At 69.8% G+C, this 20,885-nt stretch overlaps 2 protein-coding genes across 2 annotated transcripts; both read right to left on the reverse strand.

The window, feature by feature from the left end:
• Positions 1 to 1,640: 1,640 nt before the first annotated feature.
• TTC9B (tetratricopeptide repeat domain 9B) lies at positions 1,641 to 8,777 on the reverse strand. The gene is made up of 3 exons (XM_050928668.1): positions 8,330 to 8,777; positions 3,731 to 3,913; positions 1,641 to 2,853 (listed from the first exon to the last, which is right to left on the reverse strand). Exons 1-3 carry the CDS (start codon positions 8,637 to 8,639, stop codon positions 2,765 to 2,767), a joined length of 582 nt encoding a protein of 193 aa, XP_050784625.1. The 5' UTR covers positions 8,640 to 8,777; the 3' UTR covers positions 1,641 to 2,764.
• A 1,148-nt stretch (positions 8,778 to 9,925) lies between these two features.
• CCNP (cyclin P) lies at positions 9,926 to 14,893 on the reverse strand (the record flags this gene model as incomplete). The annotated part of the gene is made up of 8 exons (XM_050928260.1): positions 9,926 to 10,419; positions 10,829 to 11,007; positions 11,311 to 11,469; positions 12,537 to 12,692; positions 12,859 to 12,957; positions 13,430 to 13,563; positions 13,848 to 13,941; positions 14,786 to 14,893. Coding segments are annotated over 8 exons (1,107 nt in total), but the record flags the coding sequence as incomplete, so codon positions are not given.
• Between the last annotated feature and the right edge of the window lie 5,992 nt (positions 14,894 to 20,885).

Below are 20,885 nucleotides of genomic sequence, written 5' to 3' on the forward strand. Positions count from 1 at the left end.
GTTTGACGACTTCCCCCCCACGGGCTGGGCTGGGATGCAGGACTCCTGGGTTCAGTGCCCAGCGCTGCCCCTGCACATCCTGCACCAGCCCCCGTGCTACAGCCCTGATCCTGCACAGCGTGGGGCCTGGCTAAATCCTGACGGCGCTGGGGCTGGGCCAGCCCAGCCGTGCCCCCAAAGCCCCAGTGCCACATCGCCCCATGGAATCAGCCAGGAGAGCAGCCCCCTCTCTGGGCGCTTGCTGCGGTGTCCTGATTCCCGAGGAATCACCCCAAGTCCTGCCCCCTGACCCCCACAATTCCCAGCCTCTGCGCCTGCTGCAGTACTGCCCAGGGCCTCGAGGGGGCAGGCAGGGCCCTCGCAATCCCACCTGCCCGTGAGTCCTGGCTCCCACTCCCCTCCCAGAGAACCCAGGCGTCCGGGCTCCCAGCCCCCTGCCCCCCGCGCTTTGACCGCTAGACCCCACTCCCCTCCCAGATCAGGGAGAGAACCCAGGAGTCCAGGGTCCCAAGCCCTTTCTCTCCCCCCGCACTTTAACCACTAGACCCCACTCCCCTCCCAGAGAACCCAGGCATCCGAGCTCCCAGCCCACCCCCCACGCTTTAACTGCTAGACCCCACTCTCCTCCCAGAGCCAGGAAGAGAACCCAGGCGTCCGGGCTCCCAGCCCCCCCTGCGCTTTAACCACTAGACCCCACTCCCCTCCCAGAGAACCCAGGCATCCGAGCTCCCAGCCCACCCCCCACGCTTTAACTGCTAGACCCCACTCTCCTCCCAGAGCCAGGAAGAGAACGCAGGCGTCCAGGCTCCCCAGCCCCCACCCCCCCACGCTTTAACCACTAGACCCCACTCCCCACCGAGGCTTGTACCTGGGAGGTGCTTTAGATTCCATTGCAGCTGTGTTGCCATGGTTACCATAGATCACTGCTGATTGGCTGGAGGCAGAATAGCCCCCCCCCGCGCACCCCCCCAGGTCTGGGCCCTGCTGGGAAATGCAGCATCTCCCCCTCCCTTCTGCGGGGCGGCCGGGGGGCGGAGGAGCCAGGAGCCAGGACTCCTGGGTCCCATGCCCGGCTTGGCCCTGCTGCCCCTGGGCCGGCCTGGCTGGGCAGCGCCCAGCCCCACAGGGGGCCCTGCAGCCTTTTCGGTTCCCACGGGTACGACTGGGAGCCGAATCCCCCATCCCCAGGGTGGGGTCACCGCCAGCTGGGCTGGAGCACCCCAGGGCTGCCGACCCCACACGTGGGGCTGGGTGAAATAATCACAGGGCTGAGGTGTGACCCACACACGCCCTGCCCCCTGGGAGCAGCCCCCACCCCACCCTGGCCGGTTTCCGGCTCCGCTGGCCCCTGAGAGAAGCCCCCACGTCCCCCCACCCCGGCCAGCTCAGGCAAACCCCAGGCCAGTTTCCGGCTCCGCTGGCCCCTGGGTTCAAGGCCCACGACCCTTTAAGGAAAAGCCGAGACGCTGTCGGCCTGGGCAGGGGCATCTTCATCCCCCCCCCCCGCCTCTCCGCAGCACCAGCCGGGCAGCCCCCAACCCAGTGGCCCCCACCCCAGCCCTTATGCTGCAGGAGGCTCCCCCCTCCCCCAGAAATAAATGGACAGGAGAAAATCAACATGGTTTTTATAGCATCTTCCTTGGGGGGCAGGGGGCGGGTAAATAAACCTTCAACAAGAAATCACAGCAGCCCCCATGGTGCCAGAGCCCACGCTCCCCCGAGCCGCAGGCCCCACCTCAGTGCCCCCCGCTGCCCCCCTCCCACAGGGTCCAGCTGGTGGTGGGTCTGCTGGGGGTGGGGGTGTAGCCCCCCCCCCTCCAGGCTGGGCCCTGGGGTCCCACGCAGCCCGTGCTGGGGGCAGGCTGCAGCCCTGGCATGGAGCTGGTTCCCTGGCAGGCAGTGGGGCGGAGGGTACAGGAGGGCAGTGAGCCCAGTGCCCCCATGGCATGCTGTGAAATGGGGGGGTTGCCCTCAGCCCCATGGAGGGGGGCAGCAGCTGGCAGTGGGGTGCACACAGCCACTCTGTGGGTTCTGCCCCCGCCTTGGGGGGCATGTGGGGGTGACAGAGGGGCTCCATGCCAGCCCACCCCCATGGGTACCTGGAGGTCTGGGGGGATGCCAAGCCCCAGGCCCCTTGGGGTTTATAGGAGCAGGGGGAGTTGGGGCCCTGTGGGGGCCCTGGCCCTCCAGATGCCCCCATCCCCCCACTCCTCCTGATACCATGATAACCCTGGGGGAAGGTAGGTCCCACCACACCAAACTCCACTGTGGGGCTGGGGGGGGGGTCCCCGCAGACCAGGTACTGCCACCAGCCCTAGGCAGGCTGCTTGTGTGTTCTAGGGGGGGTGTCCCCCCATCCCACAGACATGCCCCCCCAAACCACAGGGGACAATTTGCCTGATGCTATGAGGTCAATTTACAGGGACTTGGGGGGCGGGGGTGAGAGACCCTGCCCCCCCCCCCCCGGCGCTGACTGGAACAGCCCACAGGCTGCTGCCACGGGCCCGGGGCGGGTCACTCCAGCAGCGGGGGCAGGAAGCCCCCCTGCCCCCCATTGTGGGGGCTGGAAGTGGGCAGGTCTGTGGGGTCCAGGGCGTTGTGTGTGTAGGACTCACTCCCCCAGGGCCCCCCCCAGCCACCTCCGCGGAGGGGAAGGAAAGGGGCTGAAAGCAAAAAGCGGGACATTGAGCGTCTGCCCGGGGGGCTGGGCCCGGCGTGGGGGGGGCTGGGGGCCGGTGTCCGGCCTGCGGGGGGAGCCCCGGCCCTACGCGATCAGCTCCCGGTAGCCGGCCCGCTGGCCCCCCCGCAGCATCTTCAGCTCCGTCAGCTGGATGTAGCGCAGCACGTTGGTGTCTGGGGAGAGGGGAGAGGGTGAAACCCGCCCCGAGCCCCCCACGCCCCAGCCTGCCCCACAGCGCCCCCGCCCCACCACCCGCTACCCCCGCCCCCTGCCGAACCCCTGCCCCACCACCCGCTACCCCGCCTCTGCCCCACCGCGCCCCCGCAACACCACTCGCTGCCCCGCCTCTGCCCCACCGCGCCCCCTGCCGAGCCCCCGCCCCACTACTCACTGCCCCGCCCCCTGCCCCACAGCGCCCCCTGCCCCACCACCTGCTGCCCTCGCCCCCTGCCCCACCGCACCCACTGCCGAGTCCCTGCCCCGCTCCCTGCCCCACAGCGCTCCCGCCCCACCACCTGCTGCCCCCGCCTCCTGCCCCACCGCGCCCACTGCCGAGCCCCTGCCCCACTCCCTGCCCCACAGCGCCCCCGCCCCACCACCTGCTGCCCCCGCCCCCTGCCCCACCACCCGCTACCCCGCCTCTGACCCACAGCGCCCCCGCCCCACCACCTGCTGCCCCCGCCCTCTGCCCCACAGCGCCCACTGCCAAGCCCCTGCCCCGCTCCCTGCCCCACAGCGCCCCCTGCCCCACCACCCGCTACCCCACCCTCTGCTCCACAGCGGCCCCTGGCGAGCCGCCGCCTCATCACTCGCTGCCCCACCCCCTGCCCCACAGCTCCCCCTGCTGAGCCGCCGCCGCTGTCACCCACTGCCCCGACCCCTGCCCCACAGCACCCCCTGCCGAGCCCCCGCCCCACCACTCGCTGCCCCGCTCCCTGCCCCACAGCGCCCCCTGCCGAGCTGCCGCCCTGCCACCCGCTGCCCCGCCCCACAGCGCCCCCTGGTGCCGCAGCAGGACGCAGGCCGTGCACGGCGCTGGCTCTGGCTCACCCGCGGGCTCGCGGCTCTTGGCCTCCTGCAGGTAGCGCAGCGCGCGGGCGAAGTCCCCCAGGTGGTAGCAGGCGACGCCCGCCCGGTACGTGGCTTTGAAGTGGCTGCGCTGTTTCTCCAGCACTTTCAGGCAATATTCGCGCACCCGCTCGTAGTTCACCAGCTCGGACTGCAGCAGGCAGGCTGGGGGCACAGGGGCCGTCAGTGGAGCTGGGGCGCGACGCCCACCCCCTCGCCCGCCGCGCGGCCGGGACCCGGAGAGCCGGGGCGCGACGCCCACCCCCTCGCCCGCCACGCGGCCCGGACCCGCAGAGCTGGGGCGCGACGCCCACCCCCTCGCCCGCCACGCGGCCGGGACCCGCAGAGCCGGGGCGCGACGCCCACCCCCTCGCCCGCCGCGCGGCCCGGACCCGGAGAGCCGGGGCGCGACGCCCACCCCCTCGCCCGCCGCGCGTCCCGGACCCGCAGAGCTGGGGCGCGACGCCCACCCCCTCGCCCGCCGCGCGGCCCGGACCCGGAGAGCCGGGGCGCGACGCCCACCCCCTCGCCCGCCGCACGGCCGGGACCCGCAGAGCTGGGGCGCGACGCCCACCCCCTCGCCCGCCGCGCGGCCGGGACCCAGGAGAGCTGGGGCGCGACGCCCACCCCCTCGCCCGCCGCGCGGCCCGGACCCAGGAGAGCTGGGGCGCGACGCCCACCCCCTCGCCCGCCGCGCGGCCCGGACCCAGAGAGCTGGGGCGCGACGCCCACCCCCTCGCCCGCCGCGCGGCCGGGACCCGCAGAGCTGGGGCGCGACGCCCACCCCCTCGCCCGCCGCGCGGCCCGGACCCAGGAGAGCTGGGGCGCGACGCCCACCCCCTCGCCCGCCGCGCGGCCGGGCCCCAGGAGAGCTGGGGCGCGACGCCCACCCCCTCGCCCGCCGCGCGGCCGGGACCCAGGAGAGCTGGGGCGCGACGCCCACCCCCTCGCCCGCCGCGCGGCCGGGACCCGCAGAGCTGGGGCGCGACGCCCACCCCCTCGCCCGCCGCGCGGCCGGGACCCGCAGAGCTGGGGCGCGACGCCCACCCCCTCGCCCGCCGCGCGGCCGGGACCCGCAGAGCTGGGGCGCGACGCCCACCCCCTCGCCCGCCGCGCGGCCCGGACCCGCAGAGCTGGGGCGCGACGCCCACCCCCTCGCCCCGCCGCGCGGCCGGGACCCAGGAGACCTGGGGCGCGACGCCCACCCCCTCGCCCGCCGCGCGGCCGGGACCCGGAGAGCTGGGGCGCGACGCCCACCCCCTCGCCCGCCGCGCGGCCCGGACCCAGGAGAGCTGGGGCGCGACGCCCACCCCCTCGCCCGCCGCGCGGCCGGGACCCGGAGAGCTGGGGCGCGAAGCCCACCCCCTCGCCCGCCGCGCGGCCCGGACCCAGGAGAGCTGGGGCGCGACGCCCACCCCCTCGCCCGCCGCGCGGCCGGGACCCGCAGAGCTGGGGCGCGAAGCCCACCCCCTCGCCCGCCGCGCGGCCCGGACCCAGGAGAGCTGGGGCACGACGCCCACCCCCTCGCCCGCCGCGCGGCCGGGACCCGCAGAGCTGGGGCGCGACGCCCACCCCCTCGCCCGCCGCGCGGCCCGGACCCAGAGAGCTGGGGCGCGACGCCCACCCCCTCGCCCGCCGCGCGGCCGGGACCCGCAGAGCTGGGGCGCGACGCCCACCCCCTCGCCCGCCGCGCGGCCCGGACCCGGAGAGCTGGGGCGCGACGCCCACCCCCTCGCCCGCCGCGCGGCCAGGACCCGCAGAGCTGGGGCGCGACGCCCACCCCCTCGCCCGCCGCGCGGCCCGGACCCGGAGAGCTGGGGCGCGACGCCCACCCCCTCGCCCGCCGCGCGGCCGGGACCCGCAGAGCTGGGGCGCGACGCCCACCCCCTCGCCCGCCGCGCGGCCGGGACCCGCAGAGCTGGGGCGCGACGCCCACCCCCTCGCCCGCCGCGCGGCCGGGACCCGCAGAGCTGGGGCGCGACGCCCACCCCCTCGCCCGCCGCGCGGCCGGGACCCGCAGAGCTGGGGCGCGACGCCCACCCCCTCGCCCGCCGCGCGGCCGGGACCCGCAGAGCTGGGGCGCGACGCCCACCCCCTCGCCCGCCGCGCGGCCGGGACCCGCAGAGCTGGGGCGCGACGCCCACCCCCTCGCCCGCCGCGCGGCCGGGACCCAGGAGAGCTGGGGCGCGACGCCCACCCCCTCGCCCGCCGCGCGGCCGGGACCCGCAGAGCTGGGGCGCGACGCCCACCCCCTCGCCCGCCGCGCGGCCCGGACCCGGAGAGCTGGGGCGCGACGCCCACCCCCTCGCCCGCCGCGCGGCCCGGACCCAGGAGACCTGGGGCGCGACGCCCACCCCCTCGCCCGCCGCGCGTCCCGGACCCGCAGAGCTGGGGCGCGACGCCCACCCCCTCGCCCGCCGCGCGGCCCGGACCCGGAGAGCTGGGGCGCGACGCCCACCCCCTCGCCCGCCACGCGGCCGGGACCCGCAGAGCTGGGGCGCGACGCCCACCCCCTCGCCCGCCGAGCGGCCCGGACCCAGGAGACCTGGGGCGCGACGCCCACCCCCTCGCCCGCCGCGCGTCCCGGACCCAGAGAGCTGGGGCGCGACGCCCACCCCCTCGCCCGCCGCGCGGCCGGGACCCGCAGAGCTGGGGCGCGACGCCCACCCCCTCGCCCGCCGCGCGGCCCGGACCCAGAGAGCTGGGGCACGACGCCCACCCCCTCGCCCGCCGCGTGGCCCGGACCCAGAGAGCTGGGGCACGACGCCCACCCCCTCGCCCGCCTCGCGGCCGGGACCCGCAGAGCTGGGGCGCGACGCCCACCCCCTCGCCCGCCGCGCGGCCCGGACCCAGGAGAGCTGGGGCACGACGCCCACCCCCTCGCCCGCCGCGCAGCCGGGACCCGCAGAGCTGGGGCGCGACGCCCACCCCCTCGCCCGCCGCGCGGCCGGGACCCAGGAGAGCTGGGGCGCGACGCCCACCCCCTCGCCCGCCGCGCGGCCGGGACCCAGGAGAGCTGGGGCGCGACGCCCACCCCCTCGCCCGCCGCGCGGCCGGGACCCAGGAGAGCTGGGGCGCGACGCCCACCCTCTCGCTCGCTGCGCGGCCGGGACCCAGGAGAGCTGGGCTCCCTCCCCCGGCACCCAGGAGGGCAGAGAGTTAAAGGGGCCAGCGCTGCACTTTGAGATCCCCCCCTTGGCCCCACAGCTCAGCCCCCCATGTGTGCAGAAAGATGTGCTGCCTTTGGCGTTCAGCTTCCATCCCAGCAGCACGTGCCAGGCGCTGCCCAGACCCAGGCCAAGACCAGCCCCTAACCCCCAACCTGCAGCCCCTTTCTTCCCCCACCCTGGGCTCCCCGCCATAGGTCTGCCGGAGCCCCTCACTCTCGATCCGCAGCCCCTAGTGTCCCAGGTGAGGGGCTGGGCCAGAGGATATGGCGATTAAAATATCTTTATTTAAAAGGCGTTTGAAAACAAAAGTTTCCCAGGCAGCTGACCCCCCACCCGTGGGCCCCAGCAGGGGCACAGGGCCCTGATCTCTGGAGCTCGTGTAACCTCAGCCACCTGCGTGGGGGCTGGAGGAGGCAGCTCCCCCAGCCATGGAAGGAAACGGGTCCCTGGGCCGAGCTGGGGGCTCAGGAGCTGCAAACTGTGGGACCCCAGGTCTCCCAACCCCCTGCTGGGCCCTGGGCTGCCCTTGACCTGTCTCACGGGGCTGCACATGTTGTGGGGAGCAGCAGAACCTGTGGTCTGGCCCCCTGGCTGCAATGGGGCTCTGGCCCCCCCACCAGCTGGCAGGGCACCGCAGGGGGCGCCCCACACACCAGTGGAGAGACGCTAGAAGCCTGGAGCCTGGCTGCTCCCACCAGTGTTTTCTGGTGCAAAGCACGAGCGAAACCCTCGTGCAAAGTGCCAGGCTGCACAGAGCAACAGTGTCAACAGCTGTGCATGGGGCAAGACCCTGTGTCACACGGGCCCAATCCTCAGCCCGGCTCCAGGGCCACCTTCGGACTGACCCCAGTGGGACAGCAGGACCCCGCCAGCCCCACTGAGCAGCCCCCATTAACACCCCAGCCCCATCGCAGGCAGGAGTGACTCCGGATTGACCTCAGTGGCGGGCTGGGTGGCTGGGATCAGAACCAGCCCTGACCCTTCACAGGCAGGAGTGACTCCGGATTGACCTCAGCGGGGGCAGGGGGGGCTGGGATCAGAACCAGCCCCGACCCATCACAGGCAGGAGTGACTCCGGATTGACCTCAGTGGCGGGGTGGGGGGCTGGGATCAGAATCAGCCCCGACCCATCGCAGGCAGGAGAGACTCCGGATTGACCTCAGCAGGGGCAGGGGTGGCTGGGATCAGAACCAGCCCTGACCCACTGCAGGCAGGAGAGACTCCGGATTGACCTCAGCAGGGGCAGGGGTGGCTGGGATCAGAATCAGCCCCGACCCATCACAGGCAGGACTGACTCCTGATTGACTCCGAATCCAGCCCCATGTTCCCCCCCGGATGGCGTCTCCACCAAGTGTCAGGCGAGGGAATGAGGTGTCTCCGCACCCCCCGCAGCCCCTTGGCCGGCACCTACCCGTCAAGCTGTCGTAACACTCCACCTCGGTGCTCTCCACCAGCTGCAGTTGCTCCTCGGTGAGTGGGCAGCGCGGCGGGTCCAGCAGGTTCTGCTCCAGGCTGGCCGCCCCGGCCCGGCCCTGCACCCCCTTGAGCTGCAGCAGGGCCCGGTGGTATTTCCCGATGGCCTCCCGGAACTTCTTCTCCTTGTAGCAGCGGTTTCCGTCCACCTTGAACTGCACGGCCTTCTGGATCTCGCTCTCGGGGGCGCGGGCCCGGTGCCCCCCGCCAGCCCCCGGGCAGCACTGGCCCCGCTCCTGCTCCTCCATGGCCCTGCTCAGGGGCAGGGAGCCATGCGGGGGCCTTGGGCTGAGCTGCGCATAGAACGGTCGGGGCGCTGGGGGGAGCCCTGGGCGGCCGCCACTCAGGCGGGGGTGGGGGAGCAGCGAGGAGGACGCTCTGCCTGGCTCTGCAGCAACAGTGCCAGGAAAGCTTCCCCCAATGCATTGTGGGAATATCCCGCCGCATCGCAGCAGCACTGACCTGAGATGGCTCCGTGTTAAAAAGCCAGGAGTCCCTTTTTTTGGGGAGGGGCGGTGATCAGGGAATTAATCTGGGACCCCCCCTTTGCAAACCCTCCCCTGCCAGGAATTGTTCCCAGGACACCTGAGTCACAGGCTGCAGCCTCTCTGGCCTCCCTCAAAGCACCACTAGGGCTGTGGGGCAGGGGAGGGAGGCAGACAGCAGAGAGAGCATGTGGGGGGGGGGTGCACCTTGCACAATGGGGCCCTGTGTGCATGTGCATCCACCCCCCAACTTCACCACCAGCCCCCCAGCTCTACTGGTGCCCCTCACTCCCGACCCACAGCCCCTGCTAGCCTGGCCCTGGGCTCCCCCCAGTTCTGCCGGTGCCCCTCACTCCCGACCCGCAGCCCCTGCTGGTCCGGCCCTGAGCTCCCCCCAGCTCTGCTGGTGCCGACCCGCAGCCCCTGCTAGCACAGCCCTGCCCGTGCCGACCCGCAGCCCCTGCTAGCACAGCCCTGCCCCTGCCAGTTCCCCTCACTCCTGACCCGCAGCCCCTGCTAGCCTGGCCCTGGGCTCCCCCCAGCTCTGCTGGTGCCCCTCACTCTCGACCCGCAGCCCGCTAGCCCGGCCCTGGGCACCACCCCCCAGCCCTGCCGGTGCCCCTCACTCCTGACCCGCAGCCCCTGCTAGCCTGGCCCTGGGCTCCCCCCAGCTCTGCCGGTGCCCCTCACTCCCGACCCGCAGCCCCTGCTAGCACATCCCTGCCTCCTCCCAGCTCTGCCGGTGCCCCTCACTCCTGACCTGCAGCACCTGGCAGCCCCGGACCTCAGGCCAGACCCCACCATGGTCTGAGCCACCGCCAGCGATGACCCAACCTGCCCCCCAGGGAATGAGTCCCCCTACCTGGGGAAACCACCAGAAACCTGCCTGCTGCTGCCGGCCTGGGCCAAGGGCTGAGCAGCTAGAGCTGGGGGTGGGGCCCTCCAGGGCATCTCCCCGGTCACACCCCGCAAGCAGCTAGCTCCAGAGTGATTAAAACACTTTATTTGACACACGTGCACGGCCTGTTCCTGATCACACTCGCTTTTTTTTTTTTTTTTTTAAGGCCTGTGCGGGGGGGGCCGAGAGTCTCCCCCACCCCCAATCCCAGCCCTTCAGGGATGCCGCAGGCCCATGGCCCAGCCCTCTGCACCCAGGGGCAGCAACAGGCTTAGAGAAAATCCCCATCCCTCTGCGCCCCCCTTTCCCCATCCCTATCGATCTGCTCCCCAGCTGTGCGACGGCCCCTGGCCTGCCCGGTTCCCTTCCCTAGGGAGGGGGCAATCGCCACTCACAGGTGGGGGGGACACACAGCGCCCCCCCGAGCAGGGCTGCCGTGGAGATGCCCAGGCCCGTTCCTGCCGGGCTCAGGGCGCCGGGCTCCGGCAGTGGGCGAGGTAGTCAGAGCTGGCGATGGCCGGACTGGTGCTGGCCCCCAGCTTCTGGGGCCGTGAGTATTTCAGGAAAACAGCCTGGAGGGTGGAGCCGCTGGCCCGGAGCGCAGCCCTGGCCATGGGGCGATGTACAGCACCTAGCGCCTCTTCGCTGCAATGAGAGTGGGGGCAGGGTGTCACCGGCGCAGGAACCACCCCCCACTACTGGGTTACCCCTATACTCCCCAATGCCCGGTGTGGGAACCCCCCCCAACCACCCGGTTACCCCCATACTCCCCACTGCTCGGCACAGGGATCCCCACCACCACTTGGGGACCCCTGTACTCCCCATTGCCCGGCGTGGGAACCGCCCCCAACCACCTGGTTACCCCCATACTCCCCACTGCCCGGCACAGGGACCCCCACCACCACCGGGTGACCCCTGTACCCCCAATGCCTCGCATGGTGACCCCCCACCCCACTGCCCGGTGCGGGGGCTGTGGCTCCGTGGCCCACTCAGGCCCCAGCTCGCCAGAGCGAGACCCCTGGACAGCAGTGCCACCTGCACCCGTCTCACCCACCTGTACAGGCAGAGCTGCGTGGAGCCCTCCGGTCTGGCGCCCGAGCCCCCGGCACCCGCCTCCTGCTGCACCCGCTGCGCCAGGCCCAGGGCAGCCGCGGCCAGCTGGGCCGGCTCGAACGCCGCACAGTCTGCCTCCATCAGACACAGCTCCAGGAAGTACATGGCCAGGTGATGGACCTGGCGGGGGGACCATGGGTCAGACCGATTCACAGACCCTCCCCCCACTGCCAGGAAACCCAGCACCCCTCACCCATCCCTAGACCGCACTCTCCCCCAGCACCGGGGAGTGAACCCAGGAGTCCTGGCTCCAGCCCCCCCTGCTCTAACCACTAGACACCACTCCCCCCCCCAGCACCGGGGAGTGAACCCAGGAGTCCTGGCTCCAGCCCCCCTGCTCTAACCACTAGACCCCACTTCCCCCCCAGCACCGGGGAGTGAACCCAGGAGTCCTGGCTCCCAGCCCAGCCCCCGGGCACTCACCTCCGGGGCCCAGCGGCCCAGGGCGCCCAGCAGCCGCAGCAGGTGCAGGGGGCTGGTGTAGTGCAGCTGGAAGTTGAGGCGGGACAGCACCTTGCGCTCCATGTGCAGCAGCTCCCGGCGGCTGAACGAGTCCTCGGTCATGAAACACAGCTCGGCCGGCTGCAGGGGGGGGGGGGGCAGGAGTCACCCCCCAGCCCCAACACAGCTCGGCCGGCTGCAGGGGGGGGGGGCTGGGAGTCACCCCCCAGCCCCAACACAGCTCGGCCGGCTGCAGGGGGGGGGGGGGGCTGGGAGTCACCCCCCAGCCCCAACACAGCTCGGCCGGCTGCGGGGGGGGGGCCGGGAGTCACCCCCCAGCCCCAACACAGCTCGGCCGGCTGCAGGGGGGGGGGCCGGGAGTCACCCCCCAGCCCCAACACAGCTCGGCCGGCTGCAGGGGGGGGGCCGGGAGTCACCCCCCAGCCCCAACACAGCTCGGCCGGCTGCAGGGGGGGGGGGCCGGGAGTCAGCCCCCAACCCCAACACAGCTCGGCCGGCTGCAGGGGGGAGGGCCGGGAGTCACCCCCCACCCCCAACACAGCTCGGCCGACTGCAGGGAGCCAGGGCTGGGGGGGGCCGGGTGTCACCCCCCAGCCCCCAACACAGCTCGGCCGGCTGCAGGGAGCCAGGGCCAGGAGTCACGCCCCAGCCCCCCGACTGTCACCCCCCACCCCCCCCACTGCCCCCTGACTGTCACTCCCCACCCCCCAACTCTCCCCTCCCGGACCCCCGATGCCACCCCCCGTCACCCTCCACCCCCCCGACTCTCCCCTCCCGGCCCCCTGATGCCACCCCCCAACTGTCACCCCCCACCACTCTGACTCTCCCCTCTTGGCCCCCCCAACACCACCCCCGACTCTCCCCTCTCGGCCCCCCAATGCCACTCCCCAACTGTCACCCCCCACCCCGCTGACTCTCCCCTCTCGGCCCCCCAATGCCACCCCCCAACTGTCACCCCCCTCCTGTCCCCTCCTGGCCAGCTTCCCCCAGCCCTTCCTAGAAACAACAGAACCCAGGCATCTGGGCGCCCAGCCCCAACCCCGCTCTAATCACTAGCCCCCACTCCCCTCAGCGAGCCAGGGAGGAACCCAGGCGTCCGGGCACCCAGCCCCCACCCCCCGCTCTACCCACTAGCCACCCCCCCGTGAGCCGAGGAGGAACCCAGGCGTCCGGACACCCTGCCTTACCTCGGGGACGGTGCACTCCTCCACTTTGCAGGCCAGGAAGAGGCAGGTGACGCCCAGCAGCTGCAGGGCCGGGACCCTCACTCGCGCCACCTTCATGTAGGCGTTCATCAAGTACACGGCCAGGTACAGCGTCTCGTCCGCCAGGCCCAGGTACTCCTGGGGGACCGGGTCACCAGGGCAACCGTCAGCAGAGCAACCGGTCACCAAGGCAAGTGGGGGGGGCACAGAGTGCTGAGGAGGGGGATTATTGCCCATTTTATACAGGGGAAACTGAGGCACCCCAAGGTGCCAGGCGCGGGGGAGGGGTCTCACCGATACCTACGTGCACCTGTACGAGCCAGTCGACGATCAGCGCCCGCATCTCGGCCGTCAGGGCGCGCGGCACCTCCCAGCTCCGGAAGACGTAGCTGGATTGTTTTCTCTGGGGATGGGAGCCACATGTGGGGATGGGGCAGCCACCGACCCCAGGCCCACAAGGGTCAGGCCACGGAGCTGGACCAGACTGGGGAGAGAACCCAGGAGTCCTGACTCCCAGCCCCCCCCCCCGCTCTAACCACTAGACCCCACTCCCCTCCCAGAGCCGGGATAGAACCCAGGAGTCCTGGCTCCCAGCCCCCCCTGCTCTAACCACTAGACCCCACTCCTCCCCCAGACCGGGGATGGGACCCAGAAGTCAGCTGGGGCCTTTGGGTTGCTCCTGGGGGAAATCCCCATTTTTCATCATGAGGGTAGCCGTGGGGGCGTGGGGGGGCTGGTCCTGACCTGTCCAACCCCCCAGAAAGCTGCTCCCCCCACCCAGGGACATCAGCCATGGGAGAGCCGGGGAGCCACTGTCATGTGACCTTTAACCCCACCCCACTGGCCCTGCTGCCCCAAGCCCCCCCCGCACGCACCATCATGCTGGTGAAGATGTCCCAGGCATAGTCCTGCTCCAGGGCCATACCCAGACTGACCAGCGCCTGGCTCAGCTCCTCGGCCAGCGCCTCGGGCACGCAGAGCAGCGCCTGGGCCCCCCCGGGCGGCCCCCCTGCGGGGAGAGACGGGTCACCAGCCACGGACAGAACCGGGCAGGGGCTAACGAACTTTTCATTCATGGCTCCTCAGCCCCTAGGCACCTTCCCTCAGGGGTCCTGGCCTCCCTCAGGCGTCCTCCCCAACGTCCGCCCCACCCCAGAGGCAGGCGCATTGTGGGCTGCATGGTGTGCAGCTCCTGCCGCTGTGGGGCCCTGCGGGGGAGGGATGCTGAGATGGTTGCACCCTGGACCCCCAGCCTCCCACCCCACAGCCCAACCCCTCCAGCCAGGCCCCTACCTCTCTGCAGGACGGGGGTCACCGGGACCCTGGGGCAAACAGCTGCTGCTTTCTCTGGCGCCGCCTCTCGGACCCGGCTGCCCTGCGGCTTCTTCTGCAAGAGAGAGGGGTGTGGGCGGGGAGCCGCCACCAGCCCCGCACCCCCAAACAGCCCACCGGGGGAGTGCTGCAGGGGCCCCCAGGGACAGCAGGGCCTAGGCGGGCAGCTGAGAACACCCCTGTGACCATCAGTGCCCAACGCCATGGTGGGAACCAGCCACCCTAGGACCCTGAGCCCCCCAGAGCCTGGCACCCCCACTCCCGCCTGGCGGCCCCACACAGAGCCAGGCCCCTCAGCCCCAGGGGCGTTTGGGAGAAAGACCCCGGCATCCTGGCCAACAACCTGAGACACTGCTGGGATTCACCGCCCAAGAGCGGCCCAGGCCTTGACATCTGCCCCCCAGGAGTGCAGCAACTGGCCAGAGGCACGCGCCCCCAGCCCCTGCTGCCCCCTAAGGCTGGGCTGGCCTGGCCCAACTGGGGGCCTCCTTAGATACTTCCTCCTGCCCCCCATGGGGGACCCCTCCAAGCTGCTGTGACCTGTCCCTGCACGGTCCGAGCTTGGAGAATGCCTATTAGGTGTGTTACGGTAGCACCCACCCCTCCCATTGTGCCAGGCTCTGCCCAGACCCCGACCGAGATCAGGGCCCTGCCCCACAGAGCTCCCAGCCTGCACAGGCAGAAGAAGGGTCCTTCTCCCCATGGACAGGTGAGGAAGCCGAGGCACAGATGTGGGGCAGGTCTGGGGCAGCAGTAGCAGAGCTGGAAGCTGCGTTTGGTGGCCTCAGGGCCCATCCGGCTGCTCTCGAGGCTGCAGCCCCTGGGGCGGTGGGTGTTGGGTGCTGCACAGACAGTGAACGTGCTCCTCCCCACCCCCCCGCCCCGGGCTCCGAACTCACCTTCCTGGCCCCCTTGTCCCCGCCAGGGCCTTTGTTCTTGCTTTTCAGCGGCTCCCGTTTCTCTTCTGCCTGCAGCTGCTGAGAGACCTGGGGGTCAGGGGGGTGACCCCATCATGGGGGCAGGGGGGATTCCTGGACCCCACAACACCCCCTAGGGGAGCACCATGGGGCCTGCGAGACGGAGTTTGGCCTGGAGGTCGCTGACCCCAGGCTGAGCTGCCTCCTGGGGCTGGGGAACCCCAACCTGGGCCCTGTCCCCCAGAAGGGAGCCCCCCACACACACCAGCACCCCACAGTGCAGCCCCAGGACTCCTGGATTCCAGCCCCAGCCTTTAGGGGGGAGCTTGTTATGGGCACAGGATGCCCCCACCCCAGCAAGTGCTCAGGACCCAGGCGTCCAGACCCAGAGATCATGGACTGGGCAAGGAGGGGTGGGACTTGTTTTCTGTGGGGCTGGGCCCAGAGCCCAGCCTGATTCACTGGGGGTGGGGCAGGGAGACCCCCTCCCCATATTCCAGCCCCCACCTGGCTACTGGAGGGGGAATCTCCCAGGGACAGGTCCTGGGGTACCCAGGGGGCAGCTGATGCTCAGGGGCCTTTAGCAGCCCCTAGGCCCAGGCTGGTACCATTCTCTGCTGGGGGGGCCAGGCTCTCAGCTCATGGTACTTGGGGGGTTGGCCCAGTGCAGCCTGCATCATGCTACCCGCGAGAGGCCCCAGGGACAGGCACCAGCTGAGGGCTGTGGCCCTGGCCCTGCTAATTAATGCTTCGTTAGGGGCCAGGTGGGGGCCCCGTGCGCTATTGGTGCAGCTCAGCCCAGATTAGTGCCCAGCCATTGGCTCAGGCCGGGGGTGGGGAGGGATTGAGCCAGGCTGGGCCCATCAGAGCTCCCCCCACCAGGCGCATGAAGGGAGGGGGATGTGGGGGGGAAGGGTCTGTTCCCAGGGGCTGAGTCTGTTCATCGAGCCCTAGGGGGCACGAGGTCCCAGGACGCGGCAGGGTTGGGAAAAGCCCCTGGCCTGGCCCAGCACAGTCGAGTGGGGGGAGTGGGGCACGTTTCTCCCCTTTGCAGAGTCATCAAAGCACCCGGCGGCTCCAGCCTGAACACGGGCAGACCCATGAATAAAATGAGGGGCTGCGGGTCGGGAGTGAGGGGCACTGGCAGAGCGGGGCTGGGCTAGCAGGGGCTGCGGGTTGGGAGTGAGGGGCGCTGGCAGAGCGGGGCTGGGCTAGCAGGGGCTGCGGGTTGGGAGTGAGGGGCAGAAATTCTTGAGAATATTTGTGGCTGAGATGAAGTGTGTGTGGGGGGGTTCTTGGGTTTCCTTGTTTTCCCAGGGGGTTGCGTGCAGAGGGGGTGGGATTCGGTGTCCCCGGGTGCTACTGGTTTAACGAGGGGAGGGGAGAGGGAGTTTGTTGGGACACAGGACTGGGGAGGGAACTGGGGACCCCGGTCGATGGCCTGGAGGATGGAGACCTCAGCGACCGGTGACCCGGAGACCCAGCTCAGGAGTCACAGCCGGTTCTGGCCAGTGGGGGACAATGGGCTGTGGGGAGAGACCCCGCTGACCTGACCAGCCGGCTCCAGCCAGAGGGGCCAGAGAGGGGCTGAGCGGAGAGGAGACCCAGGCCATCCTGTTTACAACCCTGTTTCCCTGGAGAGAGGACAATGGACAGGGGGGGGCCTGGGGCCGGGGATATTGGAGGCCCAGCTGGGAAGCAGGGGGGCTCTGGGCTGGAGAGGGGGAGCAGGCAGAGCCCCCCTGGATGCAGGGGGACTGGGATGTGCTGGGCTGGGGGAGGCCAGGCCTGAGGCCGGAGAGTTTCCTGTGCTGGGTTCAGCTCTCAATAAACCCTCCTGTGTTACGCTGGGGGAGAGTCGCTCTGGGCTAGAGAACGGGGGGGATCATCCCCTTCAGGGGATGGAGGCCCCGGGGGCCCAGAGCGAGGGGACTCCCTGGGGGGGACCCACGGCAGAGACAGACGTGCTGAGGCTCGGAGAGGTGCGGCTCCAGGAGGTGGAGGGGCCTGACCCTGGGAGCGAATGGCCCCCCGAAAAGGGCTGTGGCACTGAAGGGGGTTCTGTGACGGAGCAGGGAGCAGGCGGATTTGGCCTGGGAATGACGCAGGGGGGTTACACGGGGGGGGGGGGGGGGGGGCAAAGTGACACCTTCTGCCCTGGAGACTGAACAAAGGGAGGAGGAGCAGGGGGAGGGGAAAGAGCAGCTGGAGGAGGTTTTTGTGATCAGTCTGGGGCTGGGGGTGCAACACAGGGAACCCCAGAAGGACTCGATTGAGGGGTCCTGGTTGTACCTACACGCTCCACTTGGGACTGTGCTCCTGTCGTCTAATAAACCCTCTGCTTTACCGGCTGGCTGAGCGTCCCGGTGAATGGCAGGAAGAGGGTGCAGGGCCCTGACTCCCCCACTCCGTCACACGCAGGAAGAGGGGTGCAGGGCCTGGTCTCCCCCACACTCCGTGACACTCAGGAAGAGGGGAGCAGGGCCTGGTCTCCCCCACACTCCGTCACACTCAGGAAGAGGGGAGCAGGGCCTGGTCTCCCCACACTCTGTGACACTCAGGAAGAGGGGTGCAGGGCCTGGTCTCCCCCACACTCTGTCACACTCAGGAAGAGGGGAGCAGGGCCTGGTCTCCCCCACACTCCGTCACACTCAGGAAGAGGGGAGCAGGGCCTGGTCTCCCCCACACTCCGTCACACTCAGGAAGAGGGGTGCAGGGCCTGGTCTCTCCCCACTCTGTGACACTCAGGAAGAGGAGAGCAGGGCCCTGACTCCTCCACACTCCGTGACACTCAGGAAGAGGGGTGCAGAGCCCTGACTCCCCCACACTCTGTCACACTCCTGAAGAGGGGTGCGGGGCCTGGTCTCCCCCACACTCTGTGACACTCAGGAAGAGGAGAGCAGGGCCCTGACTCCCCCACACTCTGTCACACTCCTGAAGAGGGGTGCGGGGCCTGGTCTCCCCCACACTCCGTGACACTCAGGAAGAGGGGTGCAGGGCCCTGACTCCCCCACACTCCGTGACACTCAGGAAGAGGGGTGCAGGGCCCGGTCTCCCCCACACTCCGTGACACTCAGGAAGAGGGGTGCAGGGCCCGGTCTCCCCCACGCTCCGTGACACTCAGGAAGAGGGGTGCAGGGCCCGGTCTCCCCCACGCTCCGTGACACTCAGGAAGAGGGGTGCAGGGCCCGGTCTCCCCCACGCTCCGTGACACTCAGGAAGAGGGGTGCAGGGCCCGGTCTCCCCCACGCTCCGTGACACTCAGGAAGAGGGGTGCAGGGCCCGGTCTCCCCCACGCTCCGTGACACTCAGGAAGAGGGGAGCAGGGCCCGGTCTCCCCCACGCTCCGTGACACTCAGGAAGAGGGGTGCAGGGCCCGGTCTCCCCCACGCTCCGTGACACTCAGGAAGAGGGGTGCAGGGCCCTGACTCCCCCACGCTCCGTGACACTCAGGAAGAGGGGTGCAGGGCCCTGACTCCCCCACGCTCCGTGACACTCAGGAAGAGGGGTGCAGGGCCTGGTCTCCCCCACGCTCCGTGACACTCAGGAAGAGGGGTGCAGGGCCTGGTCTCCCCCACGCTCCGTGACACTCAGGAAGAGGGGTGCAGGGCCTGGTCTCCCCCACGCTCCGTGACACTCAGGAAGAGGGGTGCAGGGCCTGGTCTCCCCCACGCTCCGTGACACTCAGGAAGAGGAGAGCAGGGCCCTGACTCCCCCACGCTCCGTGACACTCAGGAAGAGGGGTGCAGGGCCCAGTCTCCCCCACACTCCGTGATACTCAGGAAGAGGGGTGCAGGGCCCGGTCTCCCCCACACTCCGTGACACTCAGGAAGAGGGGTGCAGGGCCCGGTCTCCCCCACACTCCGTGACACTCAGGAAGAGGGGTGCAGGGCCCTGACTCCCCCACACTCCGTCACACTCAGGAAGAGGGGTGCAGGGCCTGGTCTCTCCCCACTCTGTGACACTCAGGAAGAGGGGTGCAGGGCCCTGACTCCCCCCACACTCTGTGACACTCAGGAAGAGGGGTGCAGGGCCTGGTCTCCCCCACACTCCGTGACACTCAGGAAGAGGAGAGCAGGGCCCTGACTCCCCCACACTCTGTCACACTCCTGAAGAGGGGTGCGGGGCCTGGTCTCCCCAACTCTCTGTGACAGATTCCCCCAGGGACCACATGGGGCCAAGAGTGGGCACGACTGGGAGTCCATGAGAGGGGGAAGCAGCCCCGGGGCAGCAAGTGCCACATGTCTGCAGCCAGAGCAAGGAGGGCAGCAGGGCCCTGATCTTCGTTGGGGTCTGGGCAGTGCCTGGCCCAATGGGGCCCTGACGTTGGGCAGGGCCTGTGTGGTGCCCAGCCTGACAGGGCCCTGATCTCGGTCACGGTCTGTGTGGTGCCCAGCACATCAGGGCCCTGATCTCAGCTGGGGTCTGGGCAGTGTCCGACGCGTTGGGGCCCTGATCTCAGTCGGGGTCGGTGCAGCATCTGGCGTGACGGGGCCCTGATCTCGGCTGGGGTTTCTAGCAGCTGCTTCAGTTACGGTGACTAGATGGCCTGATTTTCTAGGGACAGTCTCACTCGTTGTAGCTTTTTCTTATAAAAAGAACAGGATCCTGGTAGCACCTTAGAGACTAACGCGTTTATTTCAGCATAAGCTTTCGTGGGCTGCAGCCCACGTCATCGGAGGCACAGAATGGAACAGCGAGTGAGGAGATAAATACACATATAGAGCATGAAAAGGGGGAAGCAGTTTTACCTCTGAGTTGGTAAGACAGCTCCCCCCTTTTCATGCTCTATATGTGTATTTATCTCACTAGCTGTTCCATTCTGTGCCTCCGATGACGTGGGCTGCAGCCCACGAAAGCTTATGCTGAAATAAACGCGTTAGTCTCTAAGGTGCCACCAGGATCCTGTTCTTTTCGCGGACACCACTCCTACTCTGAAACAACTTATCTAGGCTCCTATTACCCACTATCCCGTCCCAATTTTTCACATTTGCTGTCTGGTCCCCCTGGCTCTAGTGCACATCGTGAACTGTCTCGTTCACTGCCTCGTGCAGCTCTCTGCTTGGCGGTGCCTGTGCACTTCCACGGGCTCGGACACCTCGCCAAGTGGGATTACTGTTCGACGTTTTAGCCTGGAAAGTTGCCTGACCCAGGGGAGCCGGGCTGAGGCCCATCAATTGTGATGCGATTGCAGCAGGCTGGTGCCCCAGTACAGCCGTGGCTGGGCGACCTCGGGACACATGGGGCTGCGCCTGCCGGGCGTATGGGGCCTCAGGGCAGAACTGAGGGCAAGGGGGGGTGGCTGCAAAATCCCCCTGCTTCTGCCCCTGCATCCCACAGCCTGTTTTGCAAAAGGTGTGTATGGGGGGGGGGGGGGTTTAAACCCTGATGTCCAAGCGAAAATCCAACCTGGGTAATAATCCCCTTCGGCCTCCCTAAATCTCCCTGCAGCTTCAGCTGGATGCAGGATCCTTCCTTGCAGCTGTTCGATGCTGCTGTTGAACAGTTGCAGTGTTTCACCCCAGAGGTGGCTGCATAGCATCTCAGCACAGCACAACAGGTCCCTGCCCCAGGTCTCACGCCAGACACAGCTGTTTTCCTTGAGGCAGCGACCTTGTGTCATGAGTATTTGGTTTGTGAAGGGGATCGGGGCCTGCTGGGTTGGGGCCCAGAGAAAGGGAATGAAAGGGCCATGCTGCAGCCACACTGCTGTGCAAAGGGGGCGGGAAGCGGCAGTCAAGCAAGGAGCACAGGGACTGGGAACAGACAGTCTCCCCAGACAATGCGAGGCAGGTCTCTCCCTCTCTCGGCCTCAGCTCCCCCTCGGTAATATGGGAGGAAAGGATCCTCTGAGGGACCCAGAGCGTATCTCACTGTGTCTGAGCAGTGCCTGGCACAAGGGGGCCCTGCTCTGGGCCAGGCGCTGGGCAGCGCTGGCCCCACAGGGCCAGGAGATGCTCACAGGAACGTGTGTTCCTTGGGGAGCAGCTCCTGAACCCCCACCCGGAGCCAGCCCCACCCCACGCCTTGGCTGCTGGGCTCCCTTCGGACCTGGCGAGTCGCTGAGCGGGCACAGGGCTGT

Source organism: Gopherus flavomarginatus, chromosome 18 (assembly GCF_025201925.1).
Source record: "Gopherus flavomarginatus isolate rGopFla2 chromosome 18, rGopFla2.mat.asm, whole genome shotgun sequence".
NCBI lineage: Eukaryota > Metazoa > Chordata > Testudines > Testudinidae > Gopherus > Gopherus flavomarginatus.

What these genes read in the sequence shown, in the direction of transcription:
- TTC9B (XM_050928668.1), bottom strand. Translation starts at nt 8,639, where the DNA reads ATGGAGGAGCAGGAGCGGGGCCAGTGCTGCCCGGGGGCTGGCGGGGGG. An exon ending in GTGTTACGACAGCTTGACGG is followed by an intron (nt 3,914 to 8,329) that starts GTAGGTGCCGGC and finishes CTGTGCCCCCAG; the next exon opens with CCTGCCTGCTGCAGTCCGAG. An exon ending in CAAGAGCCGCGAGCCCGCGG is followed by an intron (nt 2,854 to 3,730) that starts GTGAGCCAGAGC and finishes CCCTCTCCCCAG; the next exon opens with ACACCAACGTGCTGCGCTAC.